This window comes from Crinia signifera, chromosome 8, assembly GCF_055691185.1.
Source record: "Crinia signifera chromosome 8, ASM5569118v1, whole genome shotgun sequence".
Taxonomy (NCBI): Eukaryota; Metazoa; Chordata; class Amphibia; order Anura; family Myobatrachidae; genus Crinia; species Crinia signifera.
The window spans coordinates 33,149,304-33,174,903 of NC_139224.1; the positions used below are offsets into that span (position 1 = coordinate 33,149,304).

The 25,600-nt window shown below is 42.0% G+C and overlaps 1 protein-coding gene across 11 annotated transcripts in view; it reads right to left on the minus strand.

Moving 5' to 3' along the window:
* Positions 1–279: 279 nt before the first annotated feature.
* LOC146025912 (interferon-induced very large GTPase 1-like) overlaps positions 280–25,600 on the minus strand; it is a 226,550-nt gene continuing 201,229 nt past the window's right edge. For 6 of the 11 annotated variants that reach the window (XM_083156102.1, XM_083156096.1, XM_083156100.1 and 3 more), the window contains 3 exons: positions 18,490–18,555; positions 17,813–17,860; positions 280–7,878 (listed from right to left, as the gene is read on the minus strand). In XM_083156102.1, the coding sequence (XP_083012228.1) occupies positions 641–7,878; positions 17,813–17,860; positions 18,490–18,555 (7,352 nt within the window). In that variant the 3' untranslated portion in view covers positions 280–640. The remainder of the gene's footprint in view (positions 7,879–17,812; positions 17,861–18,489; positions 18,556–25,600) is intronic. The other 5 variants (XM_083156106.1, XM_083156104.1, XM_083156103.1 and 2 more) reach the window with 1 other exon arrangement.

Sequence of the window (25,600 nt, forward strand, 5' to 3'; positions counted from 1 at the left end):
CAATAACAGGGCATCATCTAGGGCCTTATTTTGGTTCATTCTTTCTGACAAAATCCTTCTTAGATGGACAAAACCATGTGCACTGCAGGTGGGGCAGATGTAACATGTGCAGAGAGAATTAGATTTGGGTGGGGTTTTACTTTAAAGTGAGATCTATATTGCAGTGTAAAAATAAAGCAGTCAGTATTTTCCCTGCACAGAAACAAAATTACTCACCCAAATCTAATTCTCTCTGCACATGTTATATCTGCCCCCCTGCAGTGCACATGGTTTTGTCCATCTAAGAAGGATTTTGTCAGAAAGAATGAACCAAAATAAGGCCCCTAGTGACAACAGCAGTGGAAAACAATTGAAATCCACCAATAATTTTCTCCCAGCCAAATGCTGTCCAAGATAGTGTTCTACATCTGCAGTAATGGAAGGTCTGCATCAACAATGCCTGCAAGATTACACTAATCATTGAACATCATTTGTTTATATTTTATAATTTATCATTAGTCTAACTGGAAATTAATGTAACCCTTCCAATAATTACTATTACTACAGAAGCATAAATTGATCTTTGACACTGATCATATATACAGTACATGTAGGCTATGTATCGTTAAGCACTCAAGGTTTATAACATACAGTGGGCCATTTACATTTGTTTGTCTAACTCAGAAATGACATCCTGCTTCTTTATACTCATCCACTGTGACGGGATAGTTCCCTCATCTGTAAATCGTAACTTCTCATAATATCCCTCTAAATCAGACTGAAAGCGGCAGATCACCCATTTCCAGTAAGATAATGCAGAGTTGTCTGGTGTAATAGACCAGTCACTGTATGGAGGTCCAGCATCACTGTAGTTTCTGAATGAAAAGCTCCTGTCATCATTGAGTACAAATGATAAATCACTGGACACAAGAGTGGAACATATCTCTATTGAAAAGTGATCGGTTTTATTCCATTTAGTACCACGAATAGCTCCAGGACGATGGAACTTCACACTGTGCTTTCCATCATGTCCAGCAATAGTATTGGTACAGACTGCACAACAGAACGGACACTTGTGCCAGCACCCCTGAAACCCACTAAAGAGCATGTCAAGAATCTTCAGTTTCAAATTGCCTAGATCACAATTGGAAAAGTCACATTTTAGGTCTTTAACCACAATCTCCATAGCCTTCATCATCGCCTCTTGTAGAAAATCTATATCTGTTATGTTCTGATATTTCACACTTTTCAGGTCAGCACTGGACAGATTCATCTCACTTCCGAGCTCTGAGCAGAAAGTCTCCAGCCAGGAGCTGACATCACCACGTCTGTCTTTGACCATTACAGTGGATGTATCTATAGCCTTTATTGTAAGGTTTCTGAAGTGATCCACATTAATGTGTAGGTTGACGGACATCTTGTTCTTGTCATTATAATACTGGTCAATACATTTCCCAATAAAGACTTGAATTGATGATTTAAGATTTTCGACATAATCCATATAATCCTGGAAGTTCTCTTCCTCTGCCAGTGACTTAAGTAGACAGAACTCCAGTTTTGACCTGTTCCCATTCAGAGCTGGGTGGTTACATTTCATGTCACTAGCTAATTGTATTGCAGACCTCTCATACACTCCTTGTTGGATGGAGGCTTTTATTGTGTTACACAGGAAGTCAGCCAGTGACGCACTTTGTATTGTTCCTTCACAAGAGATTTTAAAACTCTGCCAGAAATGTTCTCTTTTACTTTGTAGATAGACAAGAGGGTCATTGGCTTTTATAAAAGCATCAGAAATCAGGGTAAATCTGCGGGCAGCCTTTTGGCACAAGAACAGAGACACGTACAGCGTGTATTCACGTTTAAATTTAAACTTATGGTCTAACATTTTGCCAATTTCTTTATTTAGGATGTTCAGAATTTCATGAAAGTAAGAAGGCTGATAATCAATTTTTTGCTGCAGTTTTTCATCTATATAATCATCTATTTGCTTGTTTAGATTACGGGTGACACCTTCTAGTTGTTTCTTGACTGGATCTTCAAGCTTCTGATTCCATAATACATACATGTACCTGCTTTTAGTTGAAATATACTTCGAGAACTCCTCAACTAAGTTTGTCCATTTAGAAGAATTTGCAATTGTATCAGCTAAATCTATTTCTTGCTTGAAGGTTTCTTGAAAAACATTCTCCATATGCATTTGGATTGGTGGTGGTTCAGGAGTCCGTATTGCCGCAGTTGCTTTGCTTATGCAAGTGTTCCACATTTCATTGAATTTTTCAAGCAAATTTTCATCATTTAAATTTTTTCCTTGCAGGGTCAGGGCCATATTTCTACTTTTAGCAAACATTTGTTCCTCATATTTCTGCTTTATCTCCTCTACTTTTCTATTGTCCTTTTTAAAAGCAATTAAATTATCTGCTTTTTTCCTAATCTCTTCTATAAGATCATCTTTAATAGTTGTGAGCCTGTTTTCAATATTCACTCTCCATTGAACTATTATCTCTTTATCCTTTTCTTCATTAAAAAATAACTTTAAATCTTCCCAAATTGTTTTGTACTTTTGATCAAACTCCTTATGTAGATATTTTACATCTACAGATTTTAATTCATCCTTGTGAATCTGGTTAATGATTTTGTTTTGAAGTAGCAGCATGTGTTCTCTCAGTTTCCATGCCCATTGGCTGTACTTGGTTTCCAGCTTGTTGTAAGCTGCAATCTCAAGTGAATTTTTAAAGCTGAAAACAAAATTCTCATTGAGCAAAGCATTAAAAAGGTCACTAACACGTGTTTTGAACATTGAAATACTTAAAATATTTTGTTGTGCTTCCTGTTTGGCTGAGTTGAGTATGACCTGTCTTAGTGTTTGCACATTTTGGCTGTAACTTGGGTTTGGAGGAGCCATTGGTGGGTCCCCTTCCCAGAGGTGGGCAAAGTAGTGAATATGAGTGTTTACATCAAATTTGATGACATCATTAAAACAGGTTACATCACATTGCTCTTGCTGTGCAGCACACAATGTCATCTCATCCAATTTTTCCTGTAGTTTTCTTCGACCCTCCATATTTTTTTCTTTGGCTGTGATTTCTCCAACATTTTGATGAACAAACAGACAGCTGGGTTGTAAATTGACTATTTTCATTCTCAGAAATGCTTGTACAGCAATCTGTAGGATATCTTGCATTTCAGAGGGATTTTCACCAAAAATGTTGACCACTGTGAGGTTACCCAGGCCAATCACAAATGTAGCCAATTCATTGTCATGATTAATTGCACTTTTGTTTGACAACTCCACAGCTCTTAACCCCTCAGTATCTATAACTAGAACATAATCAAAGTTCATCTCACGTCTTAGTTCTCCATCTACCTCTATAAGCTGCATAAATGCTCCCCTAGTACATCTCCCGGCACTTACTGCAAACTGCAGCCCAAACAGAGCATTGAGTAATGTGGATTTACCTGTACTTTGTATACCTAGAACAGAGAGAATATAGAGATTTTTGTCTCCTACTATTTTTATCAGTTCATCCAGAATAGATTTAATCCACCTCAAAGGCACATGGGCACCATCACCATCCATCAACTCCACCGGATACCCTGAAACCATGAGTTTTGCCACAATGTTTGGTAAAAAACCTTTGTTCTCGTTGGGGAAGGTTTCTAATGCTTCATAGATTTGTCCAAGTTCTCTCAGTATGTGTTCAAGTCCGAATGTTGACTTATTGATCATATCTGATAGCTTTTCTAAATCTTCCCCCATTTTTTCTATAATTTGTTTATTTTTACCTTTTTGCTTTTCCTTTTCTACATTTGACCACACATTGTGGTATTTCTGGTATAGCACTGAAAGAGTGCTTGAAGACAAGTCGTCCAGATACATTTTAAACCACTGGAGAAAATACATTTTGGAGCATTGACCATTTGAGTGTAGAATCTGTAGAAAAGATTTCATAAAATTATTGAGAGGAAAAGCTCTTTCTAGTTGCTGATTTCTTATTGCATGCTTTTGAGACTCAATGTCACTTCGTTGTTGCTCAATGCTCTGGTTGCTTTTTGCCTTCAGTCGGGTCAGTTCTTTGTCTTTCATGCACCACATGTGCCAGAGTTCCCCTTGTAAAGGAAGAAATTCAGTCTTTGCATCGGATACCTTTTTTTCTTTGATCAGGGAGATCAGAACCTCAGCTTGTTCCCTGCCATGCTGGCATTGTTCTTTGTCTTCATCAACCATAAATCCATATTCTCTGGCAATGGGGGCACATTTGTTAAGTGAGAACCTAAGTTTTAAAGTAGGTAATAATGATTGTATTGCTGATGTTACTTCTTGCAACAATTCTGCTTCATTTCTATTTTTCATGCCAATTATTTTTATCTTTACAGTTGTTGGTGAACACTTTACTTTGTCTGTAAGCAAGAAGATTAATGGTATTTTGGATTTCTGCATCTTTTGAAACACTTCTCTCCCCTTTATATCCTTTGCATCTGCATCAGTTAACAGTACAACAATGACTGATGAAATCTGCACCAAGAAATTTACCTGTTGTTCGTGATCTCTGGCATCCCCATGGAGATTAGTGAATGCGATACAGTCATCAAATACATCATCCTCCTTCCCACCAGGACAATACCAGGCAATCTCTGTAACACCATTCATCAGCACAGAGCTCTTGGTGCTTCCTTTGCAGTGGCGATTGTAGAAGATGTCGTGTCTTTGTCTACTCATCAGCCAATTTATTATCTTGGATTTGGAGGATGTAGATGAGCCAAGACGGATGAAGGATACAATGGGAGTTTCGGTTTCCTTAATAAATTTGTCATTCGATTTATCATTCTCTGTATTTCCCACACATTTAGTTTTCCACTTCTTTTTAACTTCTTGAAGAGACCAAAGTGGAAACTCAATGTTATTTGTGTTGGGATTAGGTACTAAAAGTGGTACCGCAAACTGACAAAGTGATAGTTTTGTATAAATGTATTGTCTCATAAAATCATCAGCACAATGGAAAATGGCCATCTGGACATCCATAGGGTGGATTGTTACTTTACTGCTTGTGCTTTCAGATGCAAAATCTTCTTTAATACAGCTAAGGAATTCTACGAAGTCAAACAAAGTATCCGTGTTAGTATCTTCATTGCTTGTGTTATCCTGAATCGGATCAATGTTGACTCCACAGTGTACATATCGTGCGCGATAATCCAACATGAGCAATCTTTGCAAAAAATGGAAAGGAAGTTGTGTTTCTTCCAAAATCTGAGTTTCAACGAGGGATGATCTACAGATCTTATGAAAATCTGCAGTCTTCATTTTTTGTGGATAATACTTGTCCAGGTCCATTCTCTTCAGCAATTCCCTAAAATGGGTATTCATGCTGCTGCAGTCCATTTTTTCATCATTTATGACATATGTTCCTCTTTCTTGGCAGACATTATTAAGTTCATTAGCAATCTCATCTGTTTTAAATTCTTCCTTTTTGTATCCATCGCTAAAGGCTTTCAGGTCATATTCCATTTTACTCCAGTCACAGTATTGAGAATGTTGCTCAGTTATAGCATTGACACTGGGAGACAGACAGCCGGCCAGGTGATTTATCATATAATGTAAGCGTTCTCTTTTTTGTTCCAGAGAGATTTCTTTATATTGACCCACAGCTGTCAAACCTGTGTACAGCACAAATGCTTGAGCCCGCTGAGCAGATTGACTTCTGAGGTTTGTGTACTCTTGATAGACTTCTTGCATTTGATTTTTTAGAAATCCAATATCGTTATATCCTAAAAGGTCCCGGAAGCAGTGATTTTTCATACAATACCCAGAGTTCTGTGCAATGCAGAGAACCAGTAATTCTTTGTCAGTTTGTTTTCTGTTCCCCAAAGTTCTCAAGAAGGAATACAGTGAGAGACTGATATGTATTGTAGCTTTAACCTTTGCTTGGTGGTGATCTTCTGTGGATGTGTTCAAGGTGACACTAGCATGTAGAACTTCTTCCATTGAACTCTGTAAAACATCAATGAGCTCCTTAAAGTTAATCACAGGCTTGTCATCTAGTACGTCCTTCTCAGAGTCATAAATCCAACTCATAATAAATGAGGCATTGGAAAAGTTAGCAACATAATAAATATGAGGCTCAGTTAGCTGTTTCAATGAACTTTTTATGTAATATGTATCTTGGTCAGATAGATCTTTGTATTTCTCAACAACATTAACTAAATATTCTTGTAGTCCTTTGTCTGAAAGACATAAAGTCACCCAAGCACTGTAACTTCTTGTGGTTTCATTGAGTGTCTGTTGAAAGTCAATCAGCTCCTTTAAATGATCTATGGATTTGTCAACTTTCCAGGATCTCACACCTTGTAAGAAAAGTTTTGTTTTTTCCAACTCATTCACTAGTTGTTCTCCCACCATCATTTCAGAGGTGAGACCAGTCACTGATGTGTAATGATCACTTAGGCAGGAAGTGAGTTTGGCACTATCTTTGAACTCATCCTTATGATTGTCTATGATGATCTTCCATACAGGTATCAGCTGGAATCCTCGATCTATGACACTCCAGGTTTTGTTAATGGTTACAAGTCCTGATTTCCAGTGGGAGAGAGAATCAGATTCTGGTGGGCCCCCTGTTTTGGTTACAGAAAACTGAATATTTTTCTGCAATGAGGATAGTTTAGACTTGTCCACAGAACCCTGTGTATTTGTTGTTTCCAGGTCAATATCTCCTCCACTCCCTGCATAACTAGCACCCATGTACATGTTTAGGGCTTCGGATGTCATTTTTTTTGCTTCTTGCAACTGACTGGTAGAAATGCCTTCCATGAAAGCTTTCCACCAGTATATTCCTCCAAAGTGTAAGGGTCCGAGGTTGGCATGTGAGCCAAATCTCTGGAAGAAGGCATCACACATTTCTGCTATAATATGTTCATTTGTGTTTATGTCAATTAAGTTTTCAATGTATTTTAATGCAATTAGTGCAGCCTGGGAAAGTCTGAGCTGATCCATTGTAAGGTAACAAGAAGCTAGAGGGATGTAGTTATATCTGGTTGTACACACATAAGTACATTCACTGGTTTCATTTGTAGCTTTATCAGATTGTGAAGATTGACTGGAACCAATACTGCTGTTTAGACCAAACCCCTTAAAGCCAGTACTAGTTGAATTATTTAAATTTAACCCAATCTTTTCACAAAGTCTTTGAAATTGTGATTCCTCTTCCTGAGATGTAAATTCCTTTTGCTGCAGAATTGGTTTTTGCTGTGGTCCAACAAGTTTGAAGCTTTCGGAAAAACAGAGAAGTGGTTCACGTTTCTTAAGCACATCTTCTAGGCTTTGTGTTTTAAAGATTCCCTCAAGTGCCAGCCCTCCTGAAGCACATGTAATGATGTCTTCATCACATATGTTTTCTTTATGTAGATATGATTCCTCTCTGAGCTTAATTTGGTTTTCAAAATAATCTACCAGATCCACTAATGGTGTTTCAGGAGGAGCTGAGCATTCAGGTGGTATCTCCAGGGCTTTCCACATTTCTTCTACACTGCGCCTGACAATCTCATCTTGTTGACTTTTCTTCTCATCTCTCATCTCTTTCAATTGCGTTAGTATCTTAGAAGCTTGTTCATTTTTATTTTTCAGTAACTGACATCGCATCTCTTGCGCATCCACAAGCTGCACACTGTTGTCTGGTATGTTAAATAGTTTATGCAATGCTCTTCTTTCCCAGGGGTATGTAATGTTCTCCTCTAGCAATAAACAGTCTTCAGGCTTTACATAATGTAATGACTGTATATTAACAATGCACAGTTTATCTTGTAACAATTGGCGCCATTTCACAGGATCCAAGCCAGTCTCTGTGAGTTTGACGTCAAGCTCTTCAGCGGCTGAACTTTTATCCTTTTCTGTAGGTTCTCCTGACATGTCTGTTGAAGAATCCAAGAAGTCATTTTATTAAAATAAACTGACCCTTATAAATAAATGCACTTTTACACATGTTCATTTTCTCCTCATTTGTACACAAATGATTGTAAAACTTGACTTTATGCACATATTTGTTTATTGAGTCCTCACTACTTACATTTAAGCTGTAATGTGTATTGATCTGTGGCGCTCTTTATTTGTACTGTATATTTGTTATTTATTCAATGTTATGCCAAACTTTGTCTCCCTGTATTGTTCCTTTGTACAGCGCTGCAAAACACTTGTGGCGCCTTATAAATAAAATTATAATAATAATAATAATATTAGTAAAGGAATTTGAATTACTTCTAAAATGTGCAGGGAAATTATAAAGCAGGAAAATGGATACTGGGCTTTCTCACATGCAATTGTCTGTAGAGTTGCAGCAATGGAGTAACCATATGAAATTGTAAATAAATCAAATACTTATGAAGGGCCTATAGTTGATAAAAATATGCACTTTTTTTAGGTAAAAACCCATTGTAAAGTCCTATATTTACACATAGGTAAAATGATTGGATGTGTATCAGAAAATAAATATATAGTGAATATATATTTAATAATATATTACATTTCTGTATTTAAACAATACTTGCTGTTACAGTATGTACACATTGGTGGTGCAGGGGATATTTCATATGTGTGTATTAAATGCAAGATATAGGTGTTAAACAGTGGTTGCCAATGTAATAAAGAAAGTTCTAGAATCCACTCATACTGTAGTTAGATAGTAGGTAAGGCTGAATAAAGACTTGCGTCCATCTAGATCAACCTATGTTTATAGTAGCTTATCCCTTGTTGTATAGTATGTTCTGATATTTTAAAGACAGATTATGTTACTTATTTGTACCCATGGATGTTTTTAACCAATAAATGTTTATCCAACCTTATTTTAAACATATTTATAGTGTCTGCCGACACCACTTCTCCAGGAAGAGAGTTCCAAAGTTTGACTGCTCTGACCGTAAATCATTTTTTTCTTCTAGATGAACAAAATCTTTTTTCTTTTAATCTAAACTTGTGCCCTCTCGTCCTAGATTCCTTTCTAGCAGATCAAAGGGTGTTTGACATTTCCTTATATTGGCCCCTAATATATTTATACATGTTGAGCATGTCCCCCCTTAAATGTTTTAAATTAATGTTTTATATCTGAAAAATGTTTACGTTGATTATGGTCCTATGAAGTGAAGGAGAGACAGGAATTACCCTGTAAATTGTGTATGGGCGCTATATAACACTATTGTTTTGGATATATATATATATATATTTACATACATATATGCATACACACACTAGATAGATATACAATATTGCAGTATTTTGGCACTCCCATAGACATGTACATAACTGTCTGTGCCCCAACAAATCCTTTCTACAGACTACACACACTATATATATATATAAATAAAGACTGCTCCTCCTGCCCGGCCTCCCTGCCCCTTCACCTTGCCAGTTGTCTCTTCTACGTTCTTGACTGCCACTGTACGTGCTCACTGCCCCAGTGCCAGACACTTCATCCATGTAGGAATTTTCCCATCCTGGTCTGTCCCAGCCGCCTGCTGTATTGCTCTGGGAGTAGCTAGCAGGCGGCCAGAAAGCGGGAGCCACAGACAGGCGAGTGGATGGCATAGTAAGCAGACAATGGGAGTAACAGGCAGGTGGGCGAGTGGACAGCATAGTCGGACAGGGGGAGTAACAGACAGGTGGGTGATGGGAGGCACCAGCATGTAGGCACCTTACTGTGGTGGTGCCATACGTGGCTGTGTAATCTGACACCCCTGCTTCCTGCTGCCACCGCTGACCTGTCCCGGCCCTACCGCTGATTGGATCAACATGCAGTGTGCGAGTGACATCATAATGTCACCCGCGCACTGCATCACTGGGAACGTTATTAAGGCTTCAACTACAAGAGTTGGTCGCAATCTACCGGTGAGAAATCCACAATCGTTTGTCGATCACTTAACAGACTGCATTGCTCCACTGGCAGCAGCAGGTGACTTCAATCCTAACCTCTGGCAGTGGCTGCAGTGATAAAGGCACTACAAAGTGACAAAAGTAACAGGTGGAGGAAGGCACTTAGTCACATGAATTGGGTGATTGGCTGCAGTGAATAGAGAGACAGGAGGGCAGTGAAAAACCAAAAGATTGGTGAGAAATGAATCTTCAATACATGGCACACAATACACACTGGGGCAAATGTATTAATCCTGATAAGGAGATAAAGTAGAAGGTGATAATGCACCAGTCAATCATGGGAATGGAGTGTGCCATGTTAGGAGAACTGGTCTACAATCACCCAGATATTAATATTCTTGGAAGATTCCGGAAGATCGGTAACAAAATCCATGGACAAATGGGTCCATGGACAATGAGGCAGGGACAGTGGAATGAGTTGTCCTGCCGATGTATGATGAATAAACTTGTGTTGAGTACTCTTGGAAAATGATGCGATGATTTCTTGAACATCATTTTTGAGCAACGGCCGCCAGTAGGATCTGGAAATGAACTCACAGGTTTTTTGGATACCTGCATGACTATCAAATTTGAAGAATGAGCTCAATGAAGGAACTTCTTTCATAACACTGGTGTCACAGACGGCCGCAGCGGGTCCGGTACTCACCCCTCCGCGCCCGCCGCCTGTCCGTCTTGAGGCTGGGAGTCCGGGCGCCATATTGCCTCGGGCCTCCGGCAGCCAGAGAGAGTGCTGCATGCTGGGGGAAGCCTGGGGGACCTGGGAGTATGACTATGGTGGCACCTGAAGCCGGCGCCGCCATCTTGGATGTGGCCAAAGTACAGATTGGCCGCCAGGTTCTGTGTCCTGCCTCCCTGCACTGTCTGGCCAATGGCAGCCGCCCACTAGGTATTTAGGGGATCTGCCTGAGGCTACCTGTGTCAGTGCAAAGGTCTTCTTGCTGCTGTGCATTAGGATACTTCTGTCTCTCTCTGGTCTCTGCTGGTCCGCAGTCCAGTCTGCCTCATCCCGTCTCCGGTATTCCTAACCACTGCCGTCTCCTGGTCCTGCCGTAAGAAGCCACTTATCCTCTCTTTTACCGTATTACTGCTGGACTCAGTTATCCCAATTCTTCTGTCTTTCACCGTTATTCCTTGCTGGACATACCACCCTCTTCCAGTCTACCACGGGGTCTCCCTCAGTGCAACTGTCCCTATAAAGGGTCGGTGAGCTCCAACCTTCCTGGGTCCTAACTGGAACTTTTCGAGGACGTTTAAAGACTTTTTGTTTAAAGCCTTATCAAAGCAGTATTTGAAAGTGCTTATATTTCTTTATGAAACCTTCTATAATAAAGCCTGCATGTTTTACCCCTGCCTCCGGTGGTCGTCAAGTGGTCCCTGAAACCCGCGCGAACCTACCCAGCCCACCGCTCGTGACAACTGGTTTTACAAAGGATTTCCCAGGAGGAGGAGTGGCATCAATACCAACAGTGTAAAATGCAACAGGATCTATGATGAGATGTTTTTCCGTGGAACTTGTATCACTGTCTTACCTTGCGGTTCAATGTCCCAGTACAAAGAGACAATTTAAAATTAAATTGCGAGATAAAGAGTGCCCATCTGGCTTGTCAAGGATTCAAACAATGAGCTGACTTCAAATATAGTACATTTTTATGATTCGTGATGATAGAAATTGAATCCAAAAGATAATATCATTCCTCTAATGCTAGCTTAATAGCAAGTAACTTTTGGTCCCTGTTAGTGTAGTTCTGTTCAGCTGGAAAGAATTTGCATGGAAAGAATAAATTAAGGTGACTGAGAGAGATAAATTGGATTGCAATAGAACAGGAGCTGAGATAAATTTCTGATTGAGGAGATGAAATGCCTCGATAGCCTCATGCGACCACTTAGACGGATTAGCGCCCTTTTGGGTCAGAGCTGTTATGGGGGCTAAGTTGAGAAATTGTAAATGAGTTTCCTGTAATAATTTGTGAACAATAAAAATCTCTGGATACTTCACAGAGTGGAAGGCATTGGCCAGTCTTGAATTCCTTGAAGTTTCTCGGGCTCCAGTTTGAGGCCAGAACCGGAAATTATATATCCCAGGATCGGTATAGATTTTACTTCAAAGATATATTTTTCAAGTTTACAGAACAAGTGACATGTACAGTAGGTATTATTTTTTGTGAATGCACATCTATATACTGTATATTTAGGCACTGGAGGCATATTTAAAATCTTTAAAAAGAGCCCCTCAAAATAATGTCTATTTATAGTGGTTGATGATTTGGGCATATCTACCCATTAGAAAGATGGCCGCCGTGATAATCTTTTCAAAAAATGAGAAAAGAGGATCCGTTTTAAATAGGCACTAATATGTACAGTAACTACTAGATATTTTTTCTATTTTTTCATCTATGTAGTGTGCTGAGTATGCATCTATTTTGATGTGAAAGGACCGTTTTGTTGGTCTGGACAGTGACATCCATAATAGGGCATTGCCGCCAGTGACAAATATGGCCGCCATTACATCAGTAAAGAGGCGGTATGTATCCCTACAATATTACACTATTGTATATTATTTTGTTGTTTCCACATATTCAAATGTCTGAATTGGAGAGAAAGGTGGAAATCACGTGGATCAGTATTATATTGGGACATTACTTTCAGCGCAAGTGAGACTATTCCTGTTTGTTAAACAGAACAAGTGGTTTGCTTTGAGATGGTATAGGACCTCTTTAACTTGATGACAATGACAAAAATTTAAATATCATCCAAATAAATGACCACATGATGATATAGCAGGTCACAAAAGATTGTGAGGCCAAAGGGCACATCAAAGAACTCATAGTAGCCATCTCGGGTGTTGAATGTCATCTTCCATTGCCTTCCATTGCCATTGCAAGTTATAGGCACCCCGTAAATCCAACTTTGTAAAGATGGTTGCCCCACTTATACAATCGAACAGATCGGTGATCAAAGGCAAAGGGTAATGATTTTTAAAAGGTAATGTCTTTCAAACCCCTATAAATCAATACAGTGTCTTAATCCTCCATCCTTTTATTTTTCGCAAAGAAGCCTGCTGGAGCTTTACTGACTACGTCAGTGTAATCCTTATAGGGACGAGGAGTGTCAGTGGCTTTGGTTTTAGAGTAGTGTGCAGGCAATACCTGCTGAAGACAAGACCCGAAGCAGGTTGTTCCCCAAGCTGTGACTTGGGATGTATTCCAATCAATTCGAGGATTGTGTAAACAAAGCAACGTTAGGCCCAGGACTAAACAGTGCAAAGCCTTTGGTTTACCAAAAACCTTAAAAGTTCAGAGTGAAGAACTTCAACCCGTATACTAAGGGGTTGAGTTCTGAGGGCAATCATGCCTCCTTGAATTTGGCTGCCATCCACAGCAGTAATATAGACGGGGATAGAAACAAGATCAAAAGTAATAAAGTTTCCAGTGGCTCGGGAATGAAGTAATGCTGGAACTTATTTGAAATGTTGAGATATCTGGATGAAAACTGGATGAATTTAGGAGAGGACTTAAGTACTCCTAGCCAACTGTCTCCTTGGGAGGCTAGGACTTGATGTTTCCCAGATGCTTGGGAAAGTTGCTAATTAGATGCGAAGAAGCTGCGGTGTAGAGACAGATGTTCCTCTTGTCTTCTTTTCCATTCCTCCGGAGACAGATGAAATCTGTTAACCTGCATTGCTTCATCCTTAGTGGTACAGCCACGACAAGGAATATTAGTAGATGACTTGTGATGCACAGATCTTCCTTTTTCAATAGCTCTTTCTTTAAGATGAAGATCCACTTTATTTAAGAGAATCATCAAACTTGATGAGGTTGGAAAGACCATTCCAGAATGCGGCTTCATCATTCCACGATAATTCGGAGGCTAAAATCTGGAATTGAACCAAATACTTACCCACAGACCGCGACCCCTGTCACAAACGGAGAATGTCTGCTGAGACTGATGTTATTCGCCCAGGTTCATTGAATATGCAAAGGAAGGCCGCTATGAATTCTTTAGAAGTAGACAACAGGGGATACGATCTTTCCCACAGAGGCAAGGCACAATCAAGGGTTGAACTAGAGAGTAGTGAAATGACATACTGTAGGCCACTCTTGTCCAGTCAGTAGAAAAATTATGTGGTTGCAGTTCAAAATGAATCATGCACTTGTTGAGAAACCGGTGACGGTTCTTAGAAGATCCATCAAATTTTGAAAGGTGTGGGAAGATGAAGCTGGGAGGCGGAGTAAATTACCACTGGTTCTGGCTCTATGCAATTAGTTTGAGAAACTTGAGTTCCACAAAGGGTAGACTGTATAGTATGCAACCGAGTCGACAGTTCTTGCAAAAATTGTATGACCTGGCCCTGTGCAGCCTCTTTATGAGCCAATCTGGCTGCTAATTAGACCCTGTCCATCGGATTAATCCATTAGGTCAGTGCAAATTGTCATGCCTGAGTATTAAATTAGTGTTGTCTTTGAATAAACTTCCGGAGCAGACTTGTAAAAGGAATGTGGGATTCCTAAAATGTCTAACCCGCATAAATGGGAAGACTATAGGTAATGAGATAAACTCCAGGACCCAAAAACGTGGCAAGGAGAACTGTAGTATTGGGGAGATAAATAGTACTTGGGTGGACACTGGATATATGTTGTCACACTGGACACAGGATATATTGTCGTCACACTGGACACAGGATATATGTCGTCACACTGGACACAGGATATATGTCGTCACACTGGACACTGGATATATGTCGTCCCACTGGACACAGAATATATATCGTCACACTGGACACAGGATATATGTCGTCACAGGATATATGTCGTCACACTGGACAATGGATATATGTCACGCTGGACACAGGATATATGCCGGCACACATTACATGTCACACTGGACACAGGATATATGTTGTGACTTGTGACACTGGACACAGGATATATTGTCGTCACACTGGCCACTGGATATATGTCGTCACACTGGACACAGGATATATGTCGTCACACTGGACACAGGATATATGTCGTCACACTGGATATATGTCGTCACACTGGACACAGGATATATGTCGTCACACTGGACAATGGATATATGTCACGCTGGACACAGGATATATGTCGTCACACTGGACACAGGATATATGTCGTCACACTGGACAGGACACAGGATATATGTCGTGAGTGACTCGTGACACTGGACAATGGATAAGATATAGGCCGTCACACTGGACACAGCCCCTTAATGCTGCCCCTGTACACAGTGTACTACTCAGCAGCACTGCAGCCCCTGCGTGTGAGCACTGCAGCACTGAGTTAGTTAGTTAAATCACAAAAAAAACACAGGGTTCAGGGCTGAATAAAATTAATCACAACACAGGGCTTAGGGCTAAATAAATCACAACAGGGCACGGGCCACAGGACAGCCCCTGGACAGTGGACACTGCAGCCCCTGCGTGTGAGCACTGCAGCACCTAGTTAGTTAAATCACACTACAGGGCTCAGGCCACAAGTCTACAACACAGGGCAGTGAGGGCAGGTCACGGAGCACAGCACAGCACGGAGCACATGGCACGGAGCACAGCACAGGGCAGTGAGGGCAGGTCACGGAGCACAGCACGGAGCACATGGCACGGAGCACAGCACAGGGCAGTGAGGGCACAGGTCAGGTCACGGAGCACATGGCACAGAGCACAGCACGGAGCACACGGAGCTTCCCAACCACCCTCTTCCCTCTCCAAGATTGGAGTGAAGATGGCGGGGCACGCGTGCGTCTTTTATAAGATCCCGCTCCCGCGAGAATCCGACAGCGCTATGATGACGTTCGGCCTCGATAATGGTCCGGAATTCAGTCGGGAACTCCCGAGCCGGCTCGGAACTGGCCCGGATCCCCGATATTCGGATCTGTCGGATCTCGGGAATCCGGACCCGCTCATCTCTAATTTTGTGTAAGGGGCATTACATTGTGTGGCATAATACATAATGGGCATTACAATGTTATTAGTACTTTTATATGGCCACGCCTCTTCCCCATGAAGTATCGCTCCTACATCCTGTGGGGGTCCTGATATTATACAGGGGAGCAGCCTGTGGTGTCCTATTATTGTTTTTTTTTTTATTAATACATATACGAAAAACCTCCATTTAATGATGCGCTGTTACTTATGGGCCGCTGCTCTGGACTGGCCCCCCAGGCTAAAAATTGCCAGCCAGCCCCTGGGTGCTGGTTTTAGAAAACCTGGGGATCCCCTATGTTTTTTGTTCCCTTGAATTTCTAAAACCAGGACCGATTCTTTGAGCCCAGGGCTGGTTATGCTCTGGAGCCTTTTTATTTATTTTTACACAAATAGCGCATGTGCATTAAATTGCATATTTTCATGACTAAAATTTGCACCATTAAGCATTTTTCAGTCGGAAATTCTCAGTCCATTAAACAGTCTTTTTTTTTTTTTTTACAAAAATTTGATAATGTGCGATTTTAGAACCTTACTAAAACTCGTATCCTATTAAATGTCACCCAAAGAGTCTAAATGTATTTCACTGTTTCTTATTGACTTATCAACGGTAAAACATGCATAATATTAGGGTACATATCAGCCCAAAAAAACATGAAAAACTTTTCCTGTGTCAACCATTGGAGTTGAGCTATTGACCATATGATCCGTACCTATGCTACATAGTGTTATGGGAAACATGCTTGGAAGTTTAGAGGAATGTCTGTGCAAAGTCGGAGGTCATAACGATGATGTGATCTTCAATAAATAAATGGCATGCTGTGTACTTGTAAAACTGGAATTGTAAATTTGTAATTTGTCAAACAAAAATTTAATGTATTGATTGAAATTTACCCATTTCCCTGCCCTACCCTTTATAAATGCATGCAAATATTACTAATAGTTTTGCTTTTAACTGTGGTTTGTTCGTAAGAGGTCAGAGGTCTCCCAAACCCTGTCCATTTGAATTTTTCTTTTGTATTATGCAATTCAGAGATTTTTCAGTGTGTTTTATTGTTTTATTTAAATCTCATTAAATACTGTAATATTGATACAGCGCTACAGCATCATCTATATAATTGTTTTTGGTTATTAGGTACAGTATATGAATGCAGCGCCATTTGAGTTTCAGTTCACACTTTCATTGCTTGGTTAGTATCAAATGCTTCTTGTATCATTCATCTACTGTAAATTACTAATTCTATTTACTTCTATAGTCCAGAGCCTTGCAGTATGTGTATGTATATAAGTAGACCGACACATAGATATTGTGTGATAATGTAGCCTTGCACAATTACTGGTCAGTATACAGTACTGTCAGATGACTCAAAATACAGCAGAATTACATAAGTCTTTTGAAGTGTGCTGCATCAAAGAATGCTACAGTAAGTGACCCAGAGAGACTATAAGATATTATTACAGTATTGTACAGTTGTTGCCAGAAAATATCCAGTAAATGGAGAGACATGATATAACTTTCAAGTACAGTACTCCAAGGGCACGATGTACTAAAGCAGAACAGTGGTAAAATTCCCATTTTCGGTAGTTTTACCACATTTCTGTAAGCATTAAGCCCACACATCAGGGTATCTAGCTGTAACTTGGGTTACCTTATGGGCTTCACTCCGCAGAGGTGTCATGGATCCTTTCCAGCATGCCCGGCTGCTGGCGTCACTCTGCAAACGTGCAGAGGAACGCCCTGATCTCAGACTCTGAAGTCCAGTGCCGAGTGAGCACAAAGGACAGCTCTAATCAGAAGAGCGGTCGTTTGCATTACTAATTGCATGGTTGGGCATATGCGTTTAGTATGGAAGCGATGTGCGGAGGAATGCACAGCAGAGTTTAGTGCATCCCGCCCCAAGTCTTTTGTTAAGGTACATTACAATACAGGGGAGGGACAGGAGAAGGGGTCATTCTTAAAATGAGAAGTACAGTGTAGTAGTACTTACTTGCTTGTGAAGGCTGCGGCTCCTCTTCAATTTCTTGGGAATCAGGTGCTGTGGAAATTAAAAAGAAGGTAAGTTTGCCTCTACACACCACTACAGATAATTTGGGGCTCTAAAAATAAAAATAAACTACATTACTGTACATTATACAATAGGTTGTTGAACCAAACTACTCAGTCAATAAACAGTACCGCACAGCTTGTTCCTACATCAAAGATGACTACTGTAATTGAACCGGAAATACAGATGGAGCCGGCTTTAACTTTGCAGGGGCTGGCGATTCTATCACCAGCCCCGCCAGCGGCCGGCTACCGCCAGGGGCACGCGTGCACGAGACACTCGCGCGCCCCTTGGCAAACGGAGCCTTCCCCCAGTCTCCGCCGTCTCCCCCGCTGGGCCCCCTCACTGCCACGACCCCCCCCCCGAACTGGACAGCGTCTCCCTGAAGGGGAGACAGGCAGGGAGACGCTGCCCAGCCGCTGTGATACTGGGACGCGCGTGCGCCTCAGTCTCTATCGCCGGTGCTCAACAGGGATCTGGCGAGCGCGGGCCAAGGATGGCTGACGCTCCATCTGTACTGTAAGATATTAATACTTTAAAATACAGTACATTAAGGCTTGTAATAAGTTGCAGTCATTCTTAAAATAAAGAGAAGTATAGTACAGTACAGTAGTGCTTACCTGCTTGTGGGCTGACAGGCCCTGGCTCCTGCTCATCGTTATTTTTCATGTCTTGGCCTTCAGGCACTTTGAAAAGAAAAAATTGCAGTTTAAACTGCAAGCTACAGAACCGTATAGTATGTACTGACGGTAGAGACTTAGGGCGGTATCCTATTACATGCTGTCATTTACTGCATGGTAAAAACAGGATTTTTAGTCAATAGTACTATCGAGAAAAAGAAGAAAGGTGGAGCGCTAAAGATTGAATCAATATGGTATTAAAAAGTATATATGTAGTTTTATTTGCTTATTGCACAATAATATGTGGATTCAAAGCCACTTGATAGGTATTATATTTTACACAGTAATAATACATATAAACATATTTGAGCAAAATACAAAAAGGTAAAAAGGTTTAGAAATAAAATGTTGTAAAGGTACATATAATAAAAGAATTGGGGTTATACTTATGGCATGGATTCCCGTGATAGTGTCCTTTTTGGAGGTGCTTGTGAAGGCTGGATTTAAGCGTCCTAAGGCTGAATTACTGTGGGGTCCATAAACCTTGCCGGATGGAAAAGCGCTGGAGGGAGATGGTAAACCCGATAGATTATGGGTGTCCTCAACAATGTAATCTGCGCCTTTGTAGTGCAGGTGGTGGTGTCCCAAGTTTGAAGTAGATTAGAATTTTTGCCCAGTGGACGATCCAGGTGTAAATCAAGCTAATGCTCCAAGACAGGGTATCCAGATTTCAGCCAGTAAACCCAATAAAACCAGCAGGTGCTCCCTGACATGTTTCGCTGTCCCCTGACAGCTTTTTCAAAGGTATAGCACCATATGTGTAATCATGGTTTTTATACCAACCCACAGCAAGTTCAATTAAGCAAACTGGAGCGCTGTTGGCCCGCATGTATATGTAATTTCCTCCAGTGGGGGGATTTTTTCCATCCCCACTAGAAGGCTCCGTCCGCGCTGCAGCGCCCGGAAGTCGGAGCGAGGGGTGACACGCATATCGCGTGTCACTTCCGCCATGTCACATGGACGCATAGCTTTATCCGTCCGGTGGAACGCATATACATTTCCTGTTTGCGTGCCACTATAGAAACGGCTCTTTATTAGGCTTTATTTATTACATCAGGATTTGGCTATGTGTTACATATTTATCAGTGGCTAAAAACAACCATATTTACAGGGTAGAGAAACGGGAAAAAGAAGGGGATAATTCATATGCACCAATGTGAATTCGATCTATAGTTTATACAAGAAAAAAGTATTCAGTCTAACCATTAGTGCTGCAGTTTGTGTACATTATTGCATTGAGATAAGAATTCTAAGAAACTACGGTACTTCCTCACATTGTTTTTAGAATTTTTAGGAAGGGAGAGGAGGAAGAAAAATAAGGGGGAGAGAGATAAAAGGCAGGCATAGAAAAAGATACACAGTAATATAATAATAAAAAATTATATAATCATAAAATAATTAACAATTCCTATATTATTCTCAGTGCAATTGTAGGGTTAAAGAGAGAGGTTTTTTTCTCAAAAAATATGTACATATATATTATTCACCATTATTTTGCTGTTGTATTATTTGTTAGACATATATATACACAAGAAAGAGGACGGTAGGATTGTATTATAAGCAGAGCCGCCGAGAGGGAGGGGGAGCGGGTACATTTTACCGGGGCCCGGGCCTGTCAGGGGGCCCCTGGTCCAGGCCGGGCACACACACACACTTTGTAAAAAAAATGTTTGTTTTGGCAGAGGTTGCCCGTGTGTAGTGGCGGTCGCGCAGGCAGGTGCTAGGTATAATGGAGGAGTAGGAGAGCGGCGGGGATGGGGTGAGCTGTCACTCACAGTGTGTACAGTGACAGCGGCCAGTGGCACTGGCAGCTTCAGTGCAGAGATTAGAATGCTCAGCTCCTGCTCTCCGACTCCAGTCCTGACTCCCTTGCGCAGCTCAGCTATTAGGAACGAAGATGTAGCAGGCAGGGGCTAACAGAAAATGACTGCCCACATGCCAGGCTACAAAAAGATGGTCACCGTTTAGCAATGGGGAGCCAGGTGTCTTTCCAGGCAACACAAGAGTGAAATAGGGGGCGTGGCTTAACGGAGGTCTTCTGCAAATGAAGGAAGAAGACAGAAACTGCATCCTCCTGATCATGAAGAGAGAGACCCATCATGGACTGGAGGAGAGAGACAGAAAGGTAGAGAGAGGGGGGAGAGGGGGGTTGCCTGCTACTCTTGCATACACAAAAACATGTGTATATTGATGGTTGTGTATTGTGTATACAAATTTTGTGTTTAACTCTGCAGGGGGGGTTCTATACAATATAGGGGGACTAAGGGCATTATTCAATAAGCCACATAGTTGCTGGGTAAAAGGATCAGAACCTTTAGTTTTATATTACCGCAAGTTTATTTTGCACATTATCCAATGAAGAAAAAAATAGCTACATGACTTTTGGCAGGCAAAATCCTACAGGTGTTTTTTTTTATTAGCCTGCAGCCTGCGGATGATTGTCGGTGCGGAGTGTGAGTGCAGGGGGATAGTGTAATGTATGCGGGGAGTGTGTCCAGGTTAGAGGTGATAGTATAGTGTGTGGGGAGAGGGTGCAGGGTTAGCGGTGATAGTATAGTGTGTGGGGAGAGGGTGCAGGGTTAGCGGTGATAGTATAGTGTGTGGGGAGCGGGTGCAGGGTTAGCGGTGATCGTATAGTGTGCATGGGGAGTGGGCGCAGGGTTAGCGGTGATAGTATAGTTAGTGTGTGGGGAGCGGGTGCAGGGTTAGCGGTGATAGTATAGTTTATGTGGGGACCGGGTGCAGGGTTACCGCTGATAGTATAGTGTGCATGGGGAGTGGGTGCAGGGTTAGTGGTGATAGTATAGTGTGCGGGGATCGGGTGCAGGGTTAGCGGTGATCGTATAGTGTGCATGGGGAGTGGGCGCAGGGTTAGCGGTGATAGTATAGTTAGTGTGTGGGGAGCGGGTGCAGGGTTAGCGGTGATAGTATAGTTTATGTGGGGACCGGGTGCAGGGTTACCGCTGATAGTATAGTGTGCATGGGGAGTGGGTGCAGGGTTAGCGGTGATCGTATAGTGTGCATGGGGAGTGGGCGCAGGGTTAGCGGTGATAGTATAGTTAGTGTGTGGGGAGCGGGTGCAGGGTTAGCGGTGATAGTATAGTTTATGTGGGGACCGGGTGCAGGGTTACCGCTGATAGTATAGTGTGCATGGGGAGAGGGTGCAGGGTTAGCGGTGATAGTATAGTGTGTGGGGAGCGGGTGCAGGGTTAGCGGTGATAGTATAGTTAGTGTGTGGGGAGCGGGTGCAGGGTTAGCGGTGATAGTATAGTTTATGTGGGGACCGGGTGCAGGGTTACCGCTGATAGTATAGTGTGCATGGGGAGTGGGTGCAGGGTTAGTGGTGATAGTATAGTGTGCGGGGATCGGGTGCAGGGTTAGTGGTGATAGTATAGTGTGTGGGGAGCGGGTGCAGGGTTAGCGGTGATAGTATAGTGTGCATGGGGAGTGGGTGCAGGGTTAGTGGTGATAGTATAGTGTGTGGGGATCGGGTGCAGGGTTACCAGTGATAGTATAGTGTGCATGGGGAGCGGGTGCAGGGTTAGCAGTGATAGTATAGTGTGCATGGGGAGCGGGTGCAGGGTTAGTGGTACTGTAGTTAAGGTGGTGTGTGGGAAGCGGGTGCAGTTTTAGAGGTAAAGAGTAAAGGTGCCCATACACGTACCAATTACCCGGTACTTTTTGTGCTAAAATAGCATCGCATCCCATGCACAACGATGCTATTTTAGCACAAAAAGTACCGGGTAATTGGTACGTGTATGGACACCTTTAGGGATAGCACCTGTCCTGTGCCTGGTCCATGGACAGAACTGCAGGTGAGCTATTAAGGACAAATTAGTTTAATTGGAAACTTCCAATTGCTTAATTAGTCAATAATTGCATTGCGGAGCAAGTGCTGACAATATTTTCTAAAAATATGGATTTTAGGTTTAAATTGAGCTGTGTACATAGCTTTACACTAACACTATACTGAACTTTTGGGGTTATTCAGACCTGATCGCTGGGCTACTAATTTGCAGAGCCCAGCAATCAGTCATATGCTGCCCAGTGAAATCCCACCCCATGCAAGATGAAAAACCTCCTTAAAAGGATGCAATGCTAATTATGGGCAAGTGCTCTGGACTTGCCCCGAGCTAAAAGTTGCCAGCCAGCCCCTGCTGGGACCGGATGCTGCATATATATATATATATATATATATATATATATCTATCAATGCAATAACTGCTACTTAGTAAGCGCCTGCCTAGGAAGCAGTGGCATATTGATGGGTATGCAGACTCTGCAGCAGCTTGGGGAGCCAGCGCCGGCAGAGTCTGTGGGGAGCGCCCTCCATGGGGGCCCTGGAAAGTTGTTGTACCAGGGCCCATGATTTCTCTTGGCAGCCCTGATTATAAGATCGGATCTCTATATATCTATCTCTGACAGGACATACCCGCACAAACACACCTACAGTACACCTGTGCATGTGTGTGCATATGTGAGGGTGTCCCCAATGGTAAATGGTGGTACTACAGGCATACATTAAGTTCCACTTGATCATTTAGTCCATCTGGATATATTGTATTCATCTTATGCATCCAGTATACCTCCTGTTGACACAAGGTTTTAAAACGGTCACCTCCTCGCATTGTATGTTTAATGTGTTCTAATCCCACCACTTTTAGGCATTTGGGGTCACTTTTATGATGTGTCAGATAATGTTTTGAGACACTGTGACTGGGGAACATTTTGACAATATGCTGACGGAAGCGTTCCTTCAATGAACGTGTGGTGCGGCCTTTGTATTTTAGGCCACAGGAACACGTCAATTAGTATATCACATAAGCCGTCTCACAGTTGATAAATGTTTTGATTTTATATGGTGAGCTTTCGTTGGGAATATGTTTGCACGTGATGCATCTAGTCTTACTACATCTATAGCACCTGTGTGTGGGGTGTAGCCAAGATGTTTTTTTCTGTTGAAAAGATTCTTTACTTTATTTTTAAACATACTTGATACTAGTACATCCTTTACAGTCCTATTTCTTCTAAATATAAACCCAGGTTTTGTGGGCAACAGGTCCCACAGAATGGGAACACATTTCAAAAGGTTAAAGTTTTTATTTATGACTTCTTTTATTTGGCGGTATTCGCCGTTAAAAGTAGAAATAAAATTAATATCTGTATTGATTTTCTGATTCTGCTTGTTTTCATTGTTTGCATTTCTATTTTTACTTTTGCTTTTTAGGAGGGAAATTCGGTACTCTTTACTTAGAACGGCGCCCACGATTTTGATCGTGGGCATCGTTAGTAAAAAATCTCGGGCATTGAATGCACTAAAAAATTGGGTGCGATGCGACCGACGCGATGCCTGCGATTTCCCATAGGGAACAATGTTAAATGTCTCAATTGACCCGATTTTCCTGTTCAATGCCTCAATTGACCCGATTTTTCCATAAGAAACAATGTTAAATGGCCCACAGAGGCCAAATAGGCACCCTGAAGTGTGAAATGGCCCCCACAATTGTTAACGCCACCCCACGATCAACGTGAATCCGAAGCGTGGCGAGCGGCGGTGGTACGCGTCCTATGACCTTTTCATACCCCCACTATCCACGTCGGCGTGGAGTTGAGAATAGAAAGTGTGGCGAGCGCAGCGAGCCACCAAGCCCGAAGCGTGGCGAGCGCAGCGAGCCCCGCGAGGGGACGCGGACAGCTGTGAAGCCCGCGAGGGGACGCGGATACCTGTGAAGGTATCGCCACACTTTCTATTCTCAACTCCACGCCGACGTGGATAGTGGGGGTATGAAAAGGTCGTAGGACGCGTACCGCCGCCCTTCGCGGGCTCGCTGCGCTCGCAATGCTTCGGGTTGACGTTGATCGTGGGGTGGCGTTAACAATTCGGGTGGCCATTTCACACTTCAGGGTGCCTATTTGGCCTCTGTGGCCCATTTAACATTATTTCCTATGGAAAAATCGGGTCAATTGAGGCATTGAACAGGAAAATCGGGTCAATTGAGACATTTAACATTGTTCCCTATGGGAAATCACGGGCATCTCGTCGGTCGCATCGCACACGATTTTTTAGTGCATTCAATGCCCGAGATGGCCATGATGGGCACCCTTCTAAGTAAAGAGTACCGGAAATTCTTTCACTTGTGGCTGCTTCTGTATGAGCTGCTGTGATAATTTGTTGTGGGTATCCCCTGTCAAGGAAAGAATTGGTCATTTGGGTGCTTTGTGTTTCAAAAGTTTTTAGATCTGAACAGTTCCTTCGTAACCGAAGAAACTGTCCCTTGGGTATGTTGCATTTCCAGGGGGGGGTAATGTGCACTGTGATAGTGTAAATATGAGTTTGTATTGACTTATTTCACATAGTTAGAGGTGTGTATTTGGTTGTTGATTATACATTTCACCCCACCCATAATTTTTCTGGGTGGGGTGAAATGTGTGTGTGAAGTGTAAATTAAAAGTGTTTGTGTTCATATAGGTGACAAAAGATTGTGCTGACTGTGCATCCCCATCCCAAACAAAGAAAAGGTCATCAATATAACGGCCATAGAGGACCAGATGCGCCCCATATCCACCACCCCACACTAGGTGGTCCTCGACCATACCCATGTAGAGGTTGGCATAACTCGAGGCGAACCTGGTCCCCATGGCCGTTCCCATCACCTGTAAATAGTAGGTGGAGTTAAAAAGAAAATAATTGTGACCTAATTTAAATTGAATTGAGTCTAACAAAAATGTGATGTGCTTATCACGGAGTTCACCATCTGATGTTAATTTGTTAGATATCGAGCTTTCCAATGATAGCTTGTTTACTATGTGGTAAATGACCAATTATCTGGGCATAACACATGGGATCTGGAATAAGTTCCCGGACCCATGTGTTATTGGCTGGAAAAAAAAGCGGCCTCCTATGGCTGCTTATTGTGGTTTCTGCTTGCCAGTCTTGCCTGAGGTACAAGAAGTAGAATCACTGATAAATTCTGGCTTTTGGGATTAGGGACCTTATTCTGTTCCACGTGCAATGCAATGCTGCAATGATGGCCCAACCACCCCGCAGTTG